Source organism: Microtus pennsylvanicus, chromosome 16 (genome assembly GCF_037038515.1).
Source record: "Microtus pennsylvanicus isolate mMicPen1 chromosome 16, mMicPen1.hap1, whole genome shotgun sequence".
In the NCBI taxonomy this organism is placed as follows: Eukaryota; Metazoa; Chordata; class Mammalia; order Rodentia; family Cricetidae; genus Microtus; species Microtus pennsylvanicus.
This window is the reverse complement of record NC_134594.1, coordinates 47,580,345-47,602,414: the sequence shown is the minus strand read 5'-3', so window position 1 is coordinate 47,602,414 and position 22,070 is coordinate 47,580,345. Positions and strand designations below refer to the sequence as shown.

The following is a 22,070-nucleotide window of genomic DNA, read 5'->3' as shown; positions in this document are numbered from 1 at the left end:
AAAAAGTGACAGGAGAAAACCTAGGCAGATAACCTCAACATCATCTATGAAAGAAATAACGATGAAAGGACATCATTAAAATTAAGCAGTCACTATCAATAGAGAAAGACAAGCCATGAACAATTCTTGTAAAAACACATCCAATAAATAACTTACTGAAAACGCATAAAACTATAAAAAAAGGCATTGTTAAGAAGACAATCTAATTTAAAAATGAGCAAAGACCTGAAGAGACAGCTCACCCAGAAGATGTGTTTATGGTGAGTGTGCACCTGAGAATATGTTCACTATCTTACAGCACGGGGAAGAGACGCAGCGCATCTCAGAGCAGACCCAGTCCAGGACGCTGACGATGCCAAGCACCAGGAAGAGCAACCTCACTCACTGCCCTGAGAATGCCAAACAGCAGTCAACAGAAGACACCCTGGCAGTGTCTGCAAACGAAAATATACTGCTACAGGTCTCGTCATCTGTAGCTTTTCTCATGGTTGCCAAAATCTGGAAAACCAAGATGGTCTCTATTAGGTGGGTGGATAAATAAACAGCAGCCCATCCAGACAGAGGAATATTATTCAACCATAAAATAATAAACTTTCAGGCCTTGAAAATACACTAAAGAAATTTCGCAAATGCTATTTGCTATGGGACAATGGTCTGTACCCTGTCAATTGTATTTTAATAAAATGCTGATTAGTCTCTCAAGGGCCCATATATCCTAGCACATGTTATATAAGACAGCTGCTTTCTGGAAATGCCTGGACCTAACTGAACTTTAACTTGAACAGAGCTAGGCCTCCGATTTCTAAGAGCATGTCATTCCCAGGGAGTTACTTAACTTAGCTTTCCTTTAAGTTTTGGCTGTTGGTAACATTGTTCTATAAAGGCTTCTGGCTGTTCAACTCTATAGAGCCGCCACACAACTGTGACCTTGATCCTGATTCTGGTCACCTTCAAACTCAGGGTTTAAAGCCCTTCTCCCTGGTCCCAAGAACTGCAGGGCTGTGTGACTAGATCCTGCTTATCCTCTACTGTTTAGAGCCTAAAAACACAATCTATTCAACAGACTACTTTGCAAATGTATTCATGTGTATACATAGTTCTTATCAGAGGCAATGGATAAAAACAGGTAACAGAATTGAAAAATCAAGACGTAAAAAAAATTGATAAGGAACGGAACGAAGTTCCAGATGGAAGCATCAGAAATGACTTCCCAAATATGATTGTTTCCATGAAAAGATCTGGAGGATAAAGACTTGACGCTTGTAGTCCCATTTGCTTTTCATGTTAGCTGAAAGTGGGCTGATAAAAATAAAACGGTAACAAGAGTTAATAATACGTATAAAACATTTCATGTCAAAGACTCAATATGAGCTAAAAATCTCTTGATATAATAAGCTGTTAATATGGTTAAAACTTGAAGAGGTAAGACACTAAGAACGGGCAAAGCAAGCTGACTCTAGAACTTGGAGAAGACTGCTCATACTAAGACAAACAGCAAACCCATTTGACAAACTCTAGAGAGTAACCAGACTCGTTTCTTTTTCATGATCCTTTCTTCGTCTTTCAACTTCAGCCTTGCAACCTCATATCTTCAATAATGTCTTGTTAAAAACCACAAGAAAAGCAGTTTTCTGAATTCTGAGGTGGTTCAAAGAGCAGCTTGGGTTGCTTCCTAATCCGAAACCCCTCTCCTTGGAAAAGACTGTTGTGCAGTTTGTTACTTTCTACTACAGGGGGCAGCATACCACACGGAAACAGGACAGATCAAGAGTAAAATCTTTTGTTATTTTCAGTGTGGATGGGAGCTGCACAGGTTTGTGCCAGATGGGGTCTCAGTGCTGAGAGGAACAAGCCCCCACCCCTAACCCAGAAGCTATCTGCCATGGATAGCCACATGCAAAAGAAAACTAAGTTTTCTCCAACAGAGTCTCACTGGGAAACAAAGTACTCCTAAGGGAGGGTCCCCTGCCCAGCAGTGATTTCACAAACTCAGTGTTATCTTTGGAGGTTGTCTCACAAGGCTTTGTCAAGGCATACTTTTTTCTTTTCATCTTACAGATTTCATACATAGATACATACATATGAAATTCTGTGTTTTTATGGGATCCCTATGTATATGAACATGTGTGTTTCTGCGTCTGTATGCTTGGGTTCTTTTTCTTCTTCTGTTTGTCTGTTTTGTCCTATTCTGGTTCATTTGTTTTTGTTTGATCATGTTTTCTTTAGATTCCTGTTTGTTTTCTATGGAGAGCCAGAGAGGGTGTGTATTCAGATGGGAAAGGAGATGAGAGAGCTCTTGGAGAGTTGGGAAGGGGAAGCACCGTCAGAATATATTGCATGAAAAAAATCTGCTCTCAAAAGAAGAAAAATAGAAAAGATCTAAACATGAGAAAAAAAAAGAGAACCTAAAAATAAGCATTGTGTAGGGTGAACCACTTATTTTCTCATCTCTCACAGGGATTTAATAAAGAGCAAATCTTGATCACCAATAGCCTTGACTTTCGGTATCCGGGCAGTCTGGAATTTCTAATCTCTACTGTTTATTGCTGTTAAATTTCAAACTCAGGACAACTGACTGAGGTATCTATTTAACACATCAAAGCTGGACCTGTTCCCCAAGTTCGCCCAGCATCCCTCAAGCCCTACCTGTCACAGGGCATGGCTGGCACACTCTCACCCCCTACCCTGAACTGGAGAGTTCAGGGTCCAGGCTGCCCATCCCACAGAGCCCTTCCCTATATAACCCACACATTTTAGTCTCCTGCCCTTTTGTGCTTTTTGGCCTCCTGGCTGCTGTGCCTGGTTTCCCTTTCCTCACTTCTCCACACATGGCCCCGCTCAGTCTGGTCATGTCCACTCTCGACTCCCCCGAATGCCCCTGCCCTGCCTCTACCTATGCTCTCCCTTTTACTTACATACAATACACTTTCTCTTCCACTACACCCAGGAGCAGTCATACCCTTTCCTCTCTTCTTTATTTCTTTTTGTCACTCAACTGTACATTCCCATAAGAACAAAACTTAAAGGGAATGGAGTGGTACCTTTGGCTCCAAGAGAAGACACAGCATTCGGGTAAAGAACAGAGACTGTACCTACAATTCAGTTCACCCAAATGGGTCTATTCATCACCAGGGCAGAAAACACCTCAAGAACCGTCAGTTTCAGAAACTTTAAGAAACAGTACAGAAGTCTAGCTCAACACACTGGCTGGTCCAGTGGGCCCTTTGGCCACTGTTTACATTCACCGTTTAAGGTACCCACTTCACTGCAAAAAATGCTGTCTATCTCTACACTTAAAAAAAGGAAACCTTCAATGACTAAGGGTAGGAAATTATCTTAATAGTTTCCATTATGTTCTGAGAATAAACCAGTGCAACAGAGAATCTAACTTTTTTTATTAATGTAGAAAAGATGCAGGAATGGCACCTAAATCTAGCTGTCTTCTGGTTGTTTAGAGACTGCCACAACGATACTTCAAAAGCATACTGATGAAGAACTGAGGAAACTTAATTCTCTATTAACACTTCAAAGGGGGTGATGTTTCCTTGAGTCTTGCTGTACAGCCTACCCCAGACACACACGCTCTCCCACTAGAGCGCTCAGGCGGGCCTCCTGCCTCAAGTGTTGAGGTTGTTGATGGATATGTCGCCCAACTTCTAAAGGAGGGTTCTTCATTTCGTGCCCCCACTCGGCTCAAAGGTCAAATGTTTAGGGTTGAATGAAACTGAAGTCCAGGATACTGAGGTTTCTCTTTTTCTTTTTCCTTTTTTTTTATAAAGACCAGGGATTTAAAATAAAGCAAAATAAAGTACTGAGTTATTATAAATTTCTCCTATTTCCCTTATTAATAGACATGTGATATCTTCTCAATACAGCAAGGTAACTTTTAAAATGTCTTTAAAGCCCGAAACAATGCCTTGCTATCTTGACTCATGGTCTTCCTCTCCAGAGTGAGGGGGTTTTCTGAAGCTGTTTCAGAAATGACGAGTAATAAATAAATAAATTTTAAAAAAAATTAAAAAAAAGAAGTAGCAAGAAAAAAAAAAAAGAAAAGAAATGACAAGAGTGGTCAAAATCTAGTCAGTTGAGACCCAAATCCTTCATCTAGGCATGGAGACAGTTGAATAAAAGAAAACCACTACTTAATGCCATTTCCTTCCTCAGTCACACTGATAGCTCAATAAAATAACCTATGAGTAGGCTATGAAAATTAGAGATAGTAGCAAATTTAAACAAAATTGATTCAGCAAATCAAATTTATGACAAATGTATCAGATACTTCATTCCAAGTCAAACTATATTAAAATACATGCTATTAAATTTGTAACTATTTATGAACAAAATCCACAAATCCATTGTTAAGTTTAAGAAACAGCAAATGAGTAAAAGGATGTCTAGGATAGATGGTGTTTGTAAAACAGGTGAGCTATTACTCAAAGACAACCCCACAACAGTTTAACCCTTAAGGCTGTCCTACATGGCCATTCATGAGTCCCAGCTCATTTTTGAATAATGAAACAGAACTATTTAGAGTGATTCCTAGTAACTCACACATCAGAGTAACTCTGGTGGGAACACAGCCTGTGCATACATTAATTATTTGTAAATAAAAAGACTCCATTACTTGATTTATACACATCATGTTTCACGACAACCCTGCACACTACACAAACCACTTTACTTCAGCAGCAGATCTGAAGCTGGCAATCTTTTGTAGTAAGCAAGATCAGTTTCCCCCTATTTCACAGCCAGGCTCCCCTCCTACCAGTGCTTCTATTTACAGCACTGTGAACGCCTTTAACAAACGAAAACTTAATCAAGTTGTTACACATGAAGATAGCAGGCAATCTTACAACAGCAATGTAGTGGGTCAGGTGAAGGGATATCAGATACTCACTTTTGTCGTCTTTGTATAGAATGGGGAAGAGAGCTGGTGAATGGGCAGGTCCACGATACTACTACAGTTTGTGACATTGCTATTGTGCGTATGTTCATCTTCTCTGCTACTATCATCGGACTGATCAAAATCATCACTCTCCTGGTCCATCTCCTCCTCCTCCTCTTCCTCCTCCTCCTCGTCCTGTTCCCCAGCATGCTCTTCATCTTCCTCTTGCTCTTCTTGGTTTCCCGAAGAGTCCTCATCTACTGAGATAAAGCGGTTATTGTTTTCTTCCACGTGTCCTGGCTGGGAATCACTCTGGTCTCCAGGCCTGGGGTCTGCCCCCACAAGTTCACCATTCCGTGCAGTGTGCTCCTCCTCTTGATAGCTCAGTTGCTGCTGCTGCTGCTGCTGCTCCTCCACCACACGATTCATCTGCTCCTCATCTACCTGGCTTGAGGAAGCATTCCCTCTCAGAGAGCCTCCAGTTCGTCGTCTTTTGCTGCCCACAGAGAGCAGTTCCTGATTCATTTCCAAAAGCCAGCTTGCTACTTCTTGGACCTTGGCTAGACTATCAGAAGATGCAAAGGTTTTCACATTCTGTAGGAGGAAATAGGGGATAAACAAGATTTGTACAATCTATATTGTCATCTACTTTTGAGTCCTATGCCTATCGTCTAAGTAACAAAGACTGTGGAAAACATTCACATGTTCTTTAAATTAAGTAAGTTATAAAGCTTCTAAAAATGCATACCTTTAACAACCTTTTTAGATATACCTCTAAAAGCTTGATAGTTTAGTTGTCTTGATCAGTATGACATAATTTAGCCAATAAAACAATTTTAAATCTTAAATCATTAATTCAGAAATCATAGCCTGGATAAACTATTTACTAAATAGTAAACACAGCCATATAAACAAAAAGAAAACACCCATCAGGTGCCCAGCTGGGTTCATGAAATCTTGAAGTAAATCCTCTTCAAGAAAGCTTTATTATCTTGGCAACTCCCCAAGCTTCTCCGATCACAAAATTCTGCTTTCAGGTAAGAAGCACAATTTCTGTGATTTTCATATCCCACAATGAATATAAACCAATTGAACAACAAATTTAAAAATTGTAATTAAGAACACAAAAGCAAAAAGGTCTTAAGTTCATACCCTCTGACCCAGTAACTCCACTGCTGGCAATCTATCCTAAGGAAGTAATCCTAAAACAGCAAAGGAGGAAGATTATACAGAAGATGTTCACTGGTGCAGACAGGGGTTAAGGGAGAGGGGAGGGAGAGAGAATGAAAATAAAATTCAGATGTTTAAGATAAAAGAATTTGTATCCAAGACGTGATCCATTTAAGAAGCATGGTGAAGACTGGTTTTGTGTATCACGCTAAGGAAAGCCTTACATGGAAAGCACAGGACTGCAGTGTAATTTCTAGATTGCATAAGACTACATGGTGGTATTTCAAAACACTTGCATCTTAAACGATGGCATTATTGAAGCTTTAAACTGATTTCTCAAATTTTACGCATTATGTTTTCTTTTGTTTCTTAGCATAGGTTCTAATATTTCTTGTTACATTTTCAGTGAGTTCATTATAGAGCACATTCTTTGCTGATATTTGATAAAGTTCAAGTTTACTAAAATAATTTCACATTACACACATTTAAAAAACCCTAGAACCTGAACTTTGAAATTTTCATACAGAAATTAAGCTGTCAAAAATGCATTATTATTTTACAAACTAATTCTGAACATCTTAGAGAAAGCTTTGTATGTGTCAGAACACTCATATAAAATACAAACATGAAAAAATAGTATTTTATTGTATTTATGTTGAATATTTCAAAAGTTAAAAATTTTAAAATGTTCTATTTCACACCAGAAATATATATTAATATATTCAAATAAAAATCTTATGTTTTCACCAATATCTAATGAGATTTAGCTGTTCAGAAAAATGAAGTCTGTATAATATATTTCTACACTGTACAATTATCAAATATTGCACTATTCCCTTGACAACTGGACATGACGATGTAAGCAATGCTGATGAAACCTCACAACTGTCAATCTGGAAATGTCTGTAACTAAACAGACAACTGAGGCTCAGTCCAGGTGAGAACTTGCAATGCAGTGCTCACAGATCACTAATCCAGAACCAATGCAGTGCTCACAGATCACTAATCCAGAACCAAGGCAGTGCTCACAGATCACTAATCCAGAACCAATGCAGTGCTCACAGATCACTAATGCAGAACCAATGCAGTGCTCACAGATCACTAATGCAGAACCAATGCAGTGCTCACAGATCACTAATGCAGAACCAAGGCAGTGCTCACAGATCACTAATCCAGAACAAATGCAGTGCTCACAGATCACTAATCCAGAACAAATGCAGTGCTCACAGATCACTAATGCAGAACAAATGCAGTGCTCACAGATCACTAATGCAGAACCAAGGCAGTGCTCACAGATCACTAATGCAGAACAAATGCAGTGCTCACAGATCACTAATGCAGAACAAATGCAGTGCTCACAGATCACTAATGCAGAATCAAGGCAGTGCTCACAGATCACTAATGCAGAATCAAGGCAGTGCTCACAGATCACTAATGCAGAACCAATGCAGTGCTCACAGATCACTAATCCAGAACAAATGCAGTGCTCACAGATCGCTAATGCAGAATCAAGGCAGTGCTCACAGATCACTAATTCAGAACAAATGCAGTGCTCACAGATCACTAATCCAGAACAAATGCAGTGCTCACAGATCACTAATCCAGAACCAATGCAGTGCTCACAGATCACTAATGCAGAACCAATGCAGTGCTCACAGATCACTAATGCAGAACCAATGCAGTGCTCACAGATCACTAATGCAGAACCAAGGCAGTGCTCACAGATCACTAATGCAGAACAAATGCAGTGCTCACAGATCACTAATGCAGAACAAATGCAGTGCTCACAGATCACTAATGCAGAATCAAGGCAGTGCTCACAGATCACTAATGCAGAATCAAGGCAGTGCTCACAGATCACTAATGCAGAACCAATGCAGTGCTCACAGATCACTAATCCAGAACAAATGCAGTGCTCACAGATCACTAATGCAGAATCAAGGCAGTGCTCACAGATCACTAATTCAGAACAAATGCAGTGCTCACAGATCACTAATCCAGAACAAATGCAGTGCTCACAGATCACTAATCCAGAACCAATGCAGTGCTCACAGATCACTAATCCAGAACAAATGCAGTGCTCACAGATCACTAATGCAGAACCAAGGCAGTGCTCATAGATCACTAATGCAGAACAAATGCAGTGCTCACAGATCACTAATGCAGAACAAATGCAGTGCTCACAGATCACTAATCCAGAACAAATGCAGTGCTCACAGATCACTAATGCAGAACAAATGCAGTGCTCACAGATCACTAATGCAGAATCAAGGCAGTGCTCACAGATCACTAATCCAGAACAAATGCAGTGCTCACAGATCACTAATCCAGAACAAATGCAGTGCTCACAGATCACTAATGCAGAACAAATGCAGTGCTCACAGATCACTAATCCAGAACAAATGCAGTGCTCACAGATCACTAATCCAGAACCAATGCAGTGCTCACAGATCACTAATCCAGAACCAATGCAGTGCTCACAGATCACTAATCCAGAACCAATGCAGTGCTCACAGATCACTAATCCAGAACCAATGCAGTGCTCACAGATCACTAATCCAGAACCAATGCAGTGCTCACAGATCACTAATCCAGAACCAATGCAGAGCTCACAGATCACTAATCCAGAACAAATGCAGTGCTCACAGATCACTAATGCAGAACAAATGCAGTGCTCACAGATCACTAATGCAGAACCAATGCAGTGCTCACAGATCACTAATGCAGAATCAAGGCAGTGCTCACAGATCACTAATGCAGAACCAATGCAGTGCTCACAGATCACTAATCCAGAACAAATGCAGTGCTCACAGATCACTAATGCAGAATCAAGGCAGTGCTCACAGATCACTAATTCAGAACAAATGCAGTGCTCACAGATCACTAATCCAGAACAAATGCAGTGCTCACAGATCACTAATCCAGAACCAATGCAGTGCTCACAGATCACTAATCCAGAACAAATGCAGTGCTCACAGATCACTAATGCAGAACAAATGCAGTGCTCACAGATCACTAATGCAGAATCAAGGCAGTGCTCACAGATCACTAATGCAGAACAAATGCAGTGCTCACAGATCACTAATCCAGAACAAATGCAGTGCTCACAGATCACTAATGCAGAACAAATGCAGTGCTCACAGATCACTAATGCAGAATCAAGGCAGTGCTCACAGATCACTAATCCAGAACAAATGCAGTGCTCACAGATCACTAATCCAGAACAAATGCAGTGCTCACAGATCACTAATGCAGAACAAATGCAGTGCTCACAGATCACTAATGCAGAACAAATGCAGTGCTCACAGATCACTAATCCAGAACAAATGCAGTGCTCACAGATCACTAATCCAGAACCAATGCAGTGCTCACAGATCACTAATCCAGAACCAATGCAGTGCTCACAGATCACTAATCCAGAACCAATGCAGTGCTCACAGATCACTAATCCAGAACCAATGCAGAGCTCACAGATCACTAATCCAGAACAAATGCAGTGCTCACAGATCACTAATGCAGAACAAATGCAGTGCTCACAGATCACTAATCCAGAACCAAGGCAGTGCTCACAGATCACTAATCCAGAACCAATGCAGTGCTCACAGATTACTAATCCAGAACCAATGCAGTGCTCACAGATCACTAATCCAGAACCAATGCAGTGCTCACAGATCACTAATCCAGAACCAATGCAGTGCTCACAGATCACTAATCCAGAACAAATGCAGTGCTCACAGATCACTAATCCAGAACCAAGGCAGTGCTCACAGATCACTAATCCAGAACCAATGCAGTGCTCACAGATCACTAATCCAGAACCAAGGCAGTGCTCACAGATCACTAATCCAGAACCAATGCAGTGCTCATAGATCACTAATCCAGAACCAATGCAGTGCTCACAGATCACTAATCCAGAACCAATGCAGTGCTCACATATTACTAATCCAGAACCAATGCAGTGCTCACATATTACTAATCCAGAACCAATGCAGTGCTCACAGATCACTAATCCATAACAAATGCAGTGCTCACAGATCACTAATCCAGAACCAATGCAGTGCTCACAGATCACTAATGCAGAACCAAGGCAGTGCTCACAGATCACTAATCCAGAACAAAGGCAGTGCTCACAGATCACTAATCCAGAACAAATGCAGTGCTCACAGATCACTAATGCAGAACAAATGCAGTGCTCACAGATCACTAATGCAGAACCAAGGCAGTGCTCACAGATCACTAATGCAGAACAAATGCAGTGCTCACAGATCACTAATGCAGAACAAATGCAGTGCTCACAGATCACTAATGCAGAATCAAGGCAGTGCTCACAGATCACTAATTCAGAACAAATGCAGTGCTCGCAGATCACTAATCCAGAACAAATGCAGTGCTCACAGATCACTAATCCAGAACCAATGCAGTGCTCACAGATCACTAATCCAGAACAAATGCAGTGCTCACAGATCACTAATGCAGAACCAAGGCAGTGCTCACAGATCACTAATGCAGAACAAATGCAGTGCTCACAGATCACTAATGCAGAACAAATGCAGTGCTCACAGATCACTAATGCAGAATCAAGGCAGTGCTCACAGATCACTAATCCAGAACAAATGCAGTGCTCACAGATCACTAATCCAGAACCAATGCAGTGCTCACAGATCACTAATGCAGAACAAATGCAGTGCTCACAGATCACTAATGCAGAATCAAGGCACTGCTCACAGATCACTAATCCAGAACAAATGCAGTGCTCACAGATTACTAATCCAGAACCAAGGCAGTGCTCACAGATCACTAATCCAGAACCAAGGCAGTGCTCACAGATCACTAATCCAGAACCAATGCAGTGCTCACAGATCACTAATCCATAACAAATGCAGTGCTCACAGATCACTAATGCAGAATCAAGGCAGTGCTCACAGATCACTAATCCAGAACAAATGCAGTGCTCACAGATTACTAATCCAGAACCAAGGCAGTGCTCACAGATCACTAATCCAGAACAAATGCAGTGCTCACAGATCACTAATCCAGAACCAATGCAGTGCTCACAGATCACTAATGCAGAACAAATGCAGTGCTCACAGATCACTAATGCAGAATCAAGGCAGTGCTCACAGATCACTAATCCAGAACAAATGCAGTGCTCACAGATTACTAATCCAGAACCAAGGCAGTGCTCACAGATCACTAATCCAGAACCAAGGCAGTGCTCACAGATCACTAATCCAGAACCAATGCAGTGCTCACAGATCACTAATCCAGAACCAATGCAGTGCTCACAGATCACTAATCCAGAACCAATGCAGTGCTCACATATTACTAATCCAGAACCAATGCAGTGCTCACAGATCACTAATCCATAACAAATGCAGTGCTCACAGATCACTAATCCAGAACCAATGCAGTGCTCACAGATCACTAATGCAGAACCAAGGCAGTGCTCACAGATCACTAATCCAGAACAAAGGCAGTGCTCACAGATCACTAATCCAGAACAAATGCAGTGCTCACAGATCACTAATGCAGAACAAATGCAGTGCTCACAGATCACTAATGCAGAACCAAGGCAGTGCTCACAGATCACTAATGCAGAACAAATGCAGTGCTCACAGATCACTAATGCAGAACCAATGCAGTGCTCACAGATCACTAATGCAGAATCAAGGCAGTGCTCACAGATCACTAATTCAGAACAAATGCAGTGCTCGCAGATCACTAATCCAGAACAAATGCAGTGCTCACAGATCACTAATCCAGAACCAATGCAGTGCTCACAGATCACTAATCCAGAACAAATGCAGTGCTCACAGATCACTAATGCAGAACCAAGGCAGTGCTCACAGATCACTAATGCAGAACAAATGCAGTGCTCACAGATCACTAATGCAGAACAAATGCAGTGCTCACAGATCACTAATGCAGAATCAAGGCAGTGCTCACAGATCACTAATCCAGAACAAATGCAGTGCTCACAGATCACTAATCCAGAACCAATGCAGTGCTCACAGATCACTAATGCAGAACAAATGCAGTGCTCACAGATCACTAATGCAGAATCAAGGCAGTGCTCACAGATCACTAATCCAGAACAAATGCAGTGCTCACAGATCACTAATGCAGAATCAAGGCAGTGCTCACAGATCACTAATCCAGAACCAATGCAGTGCTCACAGATCACTAATCCAGAACCAATGCAGTGCTCACAGATCACTAATCCATAACAAATGCAGTGCTCACAGATCACTAATCCAGAACCAAGGCAGTGCTCACAGATCACTAATCCAGAACCAATGCAGTGCTCACAGATCACTAATCCAGAACAAATGCAGTGCTCACAGATCACTAATCCAGAACAAATGCAGTGCTCACAGATTACTAATCCAGAACCAAGGCAGTGCTCACAGATCACTAATGCAGAACAAATGCAGTGCTCACAGATCACTAATCCAGAACAAATGCAGTGCTCACAGATCACTAATCCAGAACCAATGCAGTGCTCACAGATCACTAATCCAGAACCAATGCAGTGCTCACAGATTACTAATCCAGAACCAAGGCAGTGCTCACAGATCACTAATCCAGAACAAATGCAGTGCTCACAGATCACTAATCCAGAACAAATGCAGTGCTCACAGATTACTAATCCAGAACCAATGCTGTGCTCACAGATCACTAATCCAGAACCAATGCCATGCTCACAGATCACTAATCCATTTCAGACCAACGTTAGTGTTCCAGATGGAAGTACTTACAATTATTTCTTCACCTAATCTCAAGTACTACCAAGAATAAATTATACAACAACAAAACCTAAAACATGTCTCTGCATGTGCCAAGCATGTCATTTAGCAGTTTTTGATTATAGAGCCCACAGTAAAGTAAGATTTCACATTACAGGGCTACTAGGAAATATTAAACATTCCTGAAACAGCAGTTTCAAATGGAGTGAAGATAATAAAAAGTTCACAATCCCTAAAAGCCTCTCTCGGTCACCACTGTTAATTAAATAGTTAAATTTCTTTGTGGTCACCATGTCTGATGAAGTTGCTTTAGTCACTGAATTAGTAAATCCTGAGCCACTGCTCCTGGGGCAAATGGTTCCCATCAGCCTCTGGATCCCAACCCTATCATCTACTGGCCGACTCAGAACTCAGCTTCTGATTAAAGGCACCTTATTTAATGCAGACTATGAACTCAGCCTTGAACTCATGCCCAACTAGTATAACTCCTACTAAGATGCATTGTCTAAGATGCATTATTTTCTCCATAAGGTAGTGTCACAGCTTTCTCAAACATTAGAGGGTCATTTTAAACAACGCCATCAACAAAAGAAACAAAACTGAGGAAAATGTTAGCACAGACCAGAAAGAGGACACTTGTTTACGGCGTGGTGCTGAAACAAGCAGGTGAAGCTTGTTTCAACTGGGTCCACAAACGGCTGTCTGATACGGCTCAGTGCTCTACAAACATGAGGATCTGAGATCAAATCTCCAGCACTCAAGTAAACTCCAACATGTAAGAGCAAGCCTCTAACTCCAATGGTGAGCAGGGGAACAACAGGCAGATCCCAGGCGTTGGCTAGCCTGCCAGTCTAGAGGAAAATGTAAACTCCAGGCAACTGAGAGGCCCTGATAGAAATAAATTGGAAAGCAATACAGGAAGACACCAAGCATCAAGTTCTGGCCTCTACATGGCATGAACACCCCCATATACATATCCATACTCTCTCACTAGCCCACTAAAACCAGCAACAAGTCCCTACACCAAGTGACCCCTCCCTCAGTCTTGCCTTTCCCCATAGCACTAAATACACAGAAGCACTAGAATGACCCCTGCTGTTTAAGACGGACCTGTGTGTCCATCCACACATTCATATACACGCCTTCCCCCACTAGCTCTGAGGCTTTATCAGAGATAAGCTGTCCTTTTTCACTGATGTTGTCCCAGCACGAGGGTATAATGCCTCAATATGTGCTCAAAGTATCTGCTAACTTCACAATCAACCTCAGATCTCTTCCTGTTTAACGAGGCAGACAGGTCATGCACCTGAACTTAATTTAGCAGCATCCCCAGTCATGTCTACCACATGTCTCAATCACTCTTTTCCACTCGCTAAGTCATTGCAAGAACCTTAAATGTCAATACCTTGATGGCAAATTACAAACGTTTATATGTTTAACTTTGCCCCACAAATGAAAGCAAATATTAGTATGAAGAAGCTGGGAGCTGGGAAGACAGTGCAGTTGGTATACTGCTTATGGTGGAAGTATCGGACCTCCGTTTCCTTAGAGCCCTGTGAAAACTTGAATGTGGTGGTGCATACTTGCAATCCCACACTGGGGAGGCCAGGACAGAGGAATTCCTGGGGCTTGCAGGCCGGCCAGCCTAACCAACGAGGGGGACAGAAGAAAGGAAACTGCCTGGGTCTCCTTACCGCAAGCCCAGCTCCAAACTGGGTGAAGAGCTTGTCTCAGGGGGATATGGTGGGAAACAGTAGGACAGGACTCGCAGGCCTCCGTTGGCCTTTGTGCATACACAGGAATGTGCATCTGCACACACATGGGCACATACACAAGCATGCATACACATACACAAAAGAAATATTGCAAGATTTCATTGACACATTTTGTTTCAAACTATTTACAATGACCCAAAACAGTACAGAAGTTTTCTAAGTGTGGTAGAGATAGGCTGAAATGGGGCTTAAAACACTTTTCTGGGGGCTGGAAAGATGACACGGTGAGGTTAAAAGCACTTGCTGCTCTTCCAGAGGACCAGAGTTCATTTCCCAGCACCCACAGAGGGCAGTCAACAACTGCTTATAACTACACCTCCAGGGGATCCAACACCCTCTTCTGGCTCTTCAGATGCTGTACTCATGGGCACAATTCCACATACAGATAAACACATACACATAAAATATATACTTAAAAAAAGAATTTTCTGGAGTGATGGAGTCTATATTTTGACTAATGTACTCGGTATATAAGTGTATTTGTTGTTCAGGATTCACCTGTGCTTTCGGTGTTAAAGCACCTCAATTTGTGTGTGTGTGTGTGTGTGTGTGTGTGTGTGTGTGTGTGTGTATGCTCGTACATGAAACGGAACACAATACAAACTTCTCTATGTGCTTTTCTTCTACTGTGAGTCTACTGCTAAATGCTGAGGAAGGTGTTGGTCTTGGATTCCACACCCTCATGAGTACAGATTTCCCTACAATAACATCAGATAAAATCTCATCGGGAAAGCAGGATAAAACCCCAAGATTTTTCCAGTTCAATAGACAAAGTGACAGACTTCCATAAATGCACAGCTCCTAGAATGGAAGAGTCAGCCCACAGTTCGCTGTCAGTGTCCCTAGCAGGCAGCTGTTGACAGAGAATATGAGAGGGTCACACAAGCAACCGCCCTCGGTGAAGCATCTGAAGCCTCCATCTACAGAGCCAGTGACAACTGGACGGGATCTTTAGAAAAAGCCTTGCTTAGCACCACCACAAGGGGACTGGGAAGGAACCATTATGGATTCAAATCCTTTCAGATGTTCTCTCCTCTCTTGCCTCACAATCATTTTGCAGGAACATTTTGAACTTCAAAACAAACATACCACTGCAGTATGGAAAACACAGTATTTGCAGAGAAACAGATGAATCTTCTTCCTTAATGGGGTTCCTAACTTATTTATTGTGGTAACTATTTGTTGTAAAACATAAAGGGAAAATCTTTTTCTATAATCTTTTTAAAACTAAGAATCGTGTTCTCTGTGACTGTTGCCTGCCCCTCTTGAGAATCTTCATTTGTTAAGTATGTAGCTACAACTCTACCAAATCCAATGCTGTGTGTATGTATGTATATATGTTTGTATGTATGCATGCATGCAGCTTCAACTCTACCATAACCATGCTGTATGTATGTATGTATGTATGCAGCTACAACTCTACCATGTCCATGCTGTATGTATGTATGTATGTATGCATGCATGCAGCTACAACTCTACCATAACCATGCTGTATGTATGTATGTATGTATGTATGTATGCATGCAGCTACAACTCTACCATGTCCATGCTGTATGTATGTATGTATGTATGTATGTATGCATGCATGCAGCTACAACTCTACCATGTCCATGCTGTATGTATGTATGTATGTATGTATGTATGCAGCTACAACTCTACCTAATCCATGCTATATGTATGTATGTATGTATGTATGTATGTATGTATGCAGCTACAACTCTACCATATCCATGCTGTATGTATGTATGTATGTATGTATGTATGTATGTATGCAGCTACAACTCTACCATGTCCATGCTGTATGTATGTATGTATGTATGTATGTATGCAGCTACAACTCTACCATGTCCATGCTGTATGTATGTATGTATGTATGTATGTATGTATGCAGCTACAACTCTACCATATCCATGCTGTATGTATGTATGTATGTATGTATGTATGTATGTATGCAGCTACAACTCTACCTAATCCATGCTGCCCTTACTTCATCCACTTCTCACCTTTAAAAACTCCTGTCTGGATTTCTCTTCTTGCTCTCTAAGGCAAAAAGATTACCTGCTTAGACGAATATGCCAAACAGTACCTATTCACAGCCTCTGAAACAATCGCTTATCCCTCCTTAAAATTCTGGCAAGAGGGTTCGCGGACATACTGAGGACGGCACTGTTCAACTGCCCCACACAGCATGTATTTGAAGGAGAGAGCTGTAAGTGTCACGAGCCAGCATTGGGGACAGAATACTGGCCAAAGGCATAGAGCCCTGCACCTAAAATAATAACTGAAAGTTAGGAAGAAAATAGTTTTTCTCATTAGCTGGACTTCAGCATTATGAATATGAAAGCTTTGGAAAGACAATACAACGATGGGTAGAAATCAGGTTATCCACACTTCCTTCTGGTCTGGTCCCTCTGATCTGTCAACACTGTAGTGGTCAAATCACCATTACCATAAAAATCCTTCCACCCAAAGCCACTTAGAACATTAGCTATAATTCCAGTGTATAATAAATTTAAATTGTTTTTCTAACAGAGATATGAGCTCTTATTTTCTAACTGGCAAGAAATACCGTGATTCTCTTACAAAGATCTCCATCTGTGTAGAATAAAGCAACGGTGTCTTAATGATGGATCATTAAAATAGATCCTGACAGTAATAATCTATTTTTCCACAAGACATTTTTCACATTTTTCAGGTTACAAAGCAGTATTGCACCGACCTAACAAGGCAAAAGTTGTAAGTGCTCACTAACCTGGAGATGCCCTCAGTTTCAGACAACAACACTGGTTGTACAGTCACCCTGAGACTAGGCAACAGTGTGGAGGGCTGGTCACAGCTCGAATTCCTCACTACAGTGGAGGCTGCAAACAGATTTCACTACTAACCTCAGCCACTCGAGCAGCGAAGAGGACAGTGAGTGGTCACAGCCTCCAAAATCACTGGTTTCACATCTGCTCAAAAGACTGTTAAACAGATCTCCAAATTTCTAGGTCCATTTCCTTCACTTCAAATTATTCCTCTTGCCTAGACAAGATCTAAGCAATAATTCAAAATAAGAAAAGAAACAAAAAAGAAAATACTATCCACTTCCTACATTACCAATTAAGGAGCAATGGTACAGAAAATGCTATCGATCTATTTCCTACACTTCCAACTAAGATACTCAGGATACAGAAAATAAAATGTTAGCAGGCATGAAACCAGTTTTATATTCCAACTGGTAAGTTGGTAAAGAAAGTAACAGAAAAGGGGAATTGGTGTAGGAGGTCCTTCTGTTTGTGTGTTGCTTTCATTGGTTAATGAATAAAGAAACTGCCTTGGCCTGGTTGATAGGGCAGAACATAGGTAGGCAGAGAAAACAGAACTGAATGCTAGGGGGAAGAAGGGCAGAGTCAGAGAAGCCATGGATCCTCCGCCTGAGATGGATGCCAGTTAGAATCTCTGGTAAACCACTGCCAAGTGGTGCTACACAGATTAATGGAGATCGGTTGAATTAAGATGTAAGAGTTAGCCAATAAGAGGCTACAGCTAATGGGCCAAGCATTAATTTAATTAATACAGTTTCTGTGTGGTTATTTCAGGGCTAAGCTAGCCAGGCGGCTGGGACAAACAAGCAGGTCCTTCCCCTGCAACAGCTTCCATTGCTTCCATTTAAGCTGCAAGCACTTACAGAGTGTCTAGGCCGCATATTCATCTAATCCAGAGCTGAGATCAGTGATCCTAGTGTGTGAGAGGCTGCTGGTCCCTGGGAAGTCAAAATGCTACTTCCCTTGCTACTATGAACTCTGTCTACGTGTTGGAAGTTTTATAAGTTAGGATGACCAATCAATAACAGCTGTAGAAATAAAGCAAAATCTCAAAATACACAACATCTGAAACCCTTTTCTTCTGAAGAATTTTGGCAGGTAGTACACTTAAATCATGATAAGGCAGCTTATTTTAAAAGCTTCCTTAAAACTCAAAACTGGAAATTATATTAACAGCTCACAATATTAGCAGTTGAAGCGGAGCATGGTGACACATGCCTGTGATCCCAGCACTTTAGAAAGACTATTGTAGGCCAGGCTGAACTTCACAGTGAGAGTTTGTCTCAAAAAGGAGAAAGAGGAGAGATGAAATTTCAAGTGTCCGGAACAAAGCCCCTAAGGACCTAATGTATGTGGAGGACACACTGGAGCGTTCTTTTATTCTGAGCTCACATCTCACAGGGATGTCCACCTCAGGTCTTTGATACAGGAAGGCAAAAGGAACAAGGAAGGCTGGCAGAGACTTCTACATCTGACCCCATCTGAAAACACCGAGAATCTCATTCCCAGTCTCTCACAGTGCACACTGACAATAATTCACAGTGGTGTTGCTTGAGCTCACTCTGTGTGTGTGTGTAATTTTTCCATTTTACTATTTAACAGAATAGACAGAACACAAACACACACACACACACACACACACACACACACCTGAGCGCGCGTTTTAGGTGGCCTTGTCCTTAGTAATTTCTAAGGGCACAAAGGACTACCAGACTGCTGACCAGGTAGCCAAAAGTGGGACTGGTACATAAAGGCCGCCATACTTCTCAAGTGGATCTCTGGAGGTCTCATTTGTCTTCTGTGTTTCCAGCTTTAGAACTGACCCTAGAACTGCCTCTAGAGATTTAAATGCTTGGACCAAGATGACAACAGCTAACAACTGCCAGTCACCAGAGCTCCAAGTTCTCTTAAGTAAGTCTTGAGTATAGACGGGCATAGTATATGAAAGACACACTTTGGAGAGCACTGCAAATACTAACTCAATACAGGTCAAAAACTGTTATTAGCACGATCCACATGGCAGGTGATCAGTAAACTGCCAGGAGTTCTTATAAGAGCAAACAAATACTATCCAAGCAATACCCTGCATTTCTTCAATCAATTTACACACAAAGTCCTTCCTTTGCTCCAGTTAAAATCTCCTCCCTTGAGAGCTCATATAAAACTGAAGTCTAACCATGATATTTTCTAACTTTCTTTCTTGACACAACCACCTGACTTTGGTAAAGTATTTCTCATATGTAACTTTAAACTTCATCATTCTGTTCATTGTTTATTGACCAGAAAGTTCCAAGAGATTTCTCCTATGAAAGTATAGAGCTCAAAAATCAGGGAACCTTCCAGTGTGGTCTCAGCACACATAAATTTGAGTTCATCTAGCTCCAGATACTACTGGTCTATTGGTAAAAACAGCTTCTCAAATTTTACAGACCCCCTATTACTGTGGACAAAGATCTACCAGTAGGCAATTTTGGAGGCAAAAGGAACACTGCAAGTAAGCAAGTAATTTGGAGATTCTGCTGTTGTCCCCCATTCCCTTTGTGTTTTTCTGCTAAGCCACAAATCCTGTACAGACCTCACTGGTTTTGGAGTTCTGGGAATAAATTCTTGGATCAAAACCCAAAGCTGCCTTTGAGTTTTAGGTTGTGGGATCTTGCTGCTATGTAGGCATAGGTCGGGGAGGGGGGATAGGATCCAACCTCCCTCTACCTCTCTCCAGACTTCCAAGTTAACATAAAACTAACAAAGTTGAAGTTTTAAACTATTTTTCAAAATAAGCAGCTGTCCTCTTAACACAAGTGGCAAAAGCTGACATTCTTGGATGTGACAATGTACTACACTGAGCAATTGTCCAACAAAAGAAACCTGTGGTTTACAGTGTGCAGGCTGACACGTTCTAACAAACACCCAAAGCTGCAAAGCTGGACAAGCGGGCACAGCAGAGAGCAGTGCTTTCTGAAGGCACCGCTGTCCACGCAGGAGCTCTCACCCTCTGGCTCAGGCAGTCCACCAGGAAGACTCCTCTTCTGACACCTCTGGTGCAGACAGCAGTCACACGAGGGGTCTGCCAGCTGTCAGAATTGAGTGAGAATCCTTACATGTCTGCTTCCTTGCCTCCACAGAAGGTCCCCATTGTGTCCTGTTTTTCTCAGCACTGAAGCTACCATCATTAGGATTCTCCTCACAAGGCAGGGAAATACCTAACTCTTTTTAGGTAAATTGCTTTCGCTCTCCAGTTGTACTTTAAATATTTTCTTGAAGTTAATTGTTCTGCAGTAATATGTGCTGGGTCTGAGTGTGAATTTATTTTTGTTTAACCCAATTGACATCCTCTGAGATTTGCATATGTAATAACAAGCATACTTCTGCAGCTCCAAAAAGCCATTGCCTTTTCATGTTAAACAGACTCTTCCCCATCCGTCTGTTTCTTTTTGGAGTGCAAAGGAGATGAATACTAGAACAGGGATTTGACATGTTTTTCAATTCACCTGTCTGATGAAGCGTCACTGCCCCTTTAAATTTGAGCATCTTGGAGCTCTGTCTATAGGAATGTTTTTGTGCTGTTGGCAGAATTTATATTGCTTCAGAGGAAAGTCAAACTGGAGTGAGCTGGCTGCTCAGAATGCCAGCACCTAGTCACCACTTCACAGCCACTGCTGTGCAAAGGTGACAGTCAGCTGCGAAACCTAAGATCTGTCACTGCGGCTGAGCTTCCCTTCCAGCTTCATCTGGTCAGTGTCACTTAAGTTACTTTCATCTCCAGATGCCACAGCATGGACAGAAGTCATATGAAAGCAGCAGAGGGAGGGTCTGGGTAAGGCTGCACAGTTTATCTCAGCTCTGTGGCCACAGGCTATCAGAGCAGACAAACGATCACGTGACCCTATCTATCACCAGGACACCAGATCACAAGCAAGCTGGCAGTGGGTGCATACACCAGATGATAAAGACAACCTCTTTTATAAAGCCACAGATCAAAGGTGAGAAGGAAGGGGGCACAACCAGTGGACACGGTTCAAAGACCAACCTCACAGCCAGAGAGCTCAGTCTGTCCATTACAGTCACTTTTACTGTCCCAACTTTGCTTGCTGCGACCTTCTGTAAACCCATCTGAATTTCCTCAGGTAGCACACAAGAGCTGGGGAACCCTGATAACAGTGGTATGTATGATCGCAGAGTAGAACAGAGGGAGACACAGAGACTGACAGAGCAGGCTACTGCAAGACGTGTGATGCTGTGTGGTTCTACGAACACGGTTACAACAGCATACTAGCATCCACCTTCAAGTCAGTCTACTTTCGCACACTTCCTTACACCAGCATTCAACCATGGGAAGGGACTGCTGCGAGAGCCCACAGGAGTTCAAACGGGAAGGTGTCGGAAAATCGTCTCCACTTGGGCTTCTATAGGAACAGGAGATTCTCCTGACTAAGAAATAAGTGGGCTGAAGAGACAGTTCCATCAGTGAAGTGTTGGCCACATAGCATGAAGACCTGAGATCAATCCCCAGAACCCACATAAAAAAAAAAAGTCAGACATGATTGGTGCTTCTAACCGCAGCTCTGGAGACAGAGAGCCCTGGGGCTCACTGCCGGCCAGGCAATCTGGCCCAACTCATGAATCCTAGACCAGTAAGAGATTGTCTCAAAAACAAAGTGGACAGTGCCTGAGGAATGACATCAGAGGC

At 42.0% G+C, this 22,070-nt stretch overlaps 1 protein-coding gene across 4 annotated transcripts in view; it reads right to left on the bottom strand.

The window, feature by feature from the left end:
* The window catches only part of Fbxw7 (F-box and WD repeat domain containing 7), a 149,624-nt gene that overhangs the window by 61,752 nt on the left and 65,802 nt on the right, over positions 1–22,070 (bottom strand). For all 4 annotated transcript variants that reach the window (XM_075950913.1, XM_075950914.1, XM_075950916.1 and 1 more), the window contains one exon: positions 4,898–5,479. In XM_075950913.1, coding sequence (XP_075807028.1) covers positions 4,898–5,410 — 513 coding nt within the window. In that variant the 5' untranslated portion in view covers positions 5,411–5,479. The remainder of the gene's footprint in view (positions 1–4,897; positions 5,480–22,070) is intronic.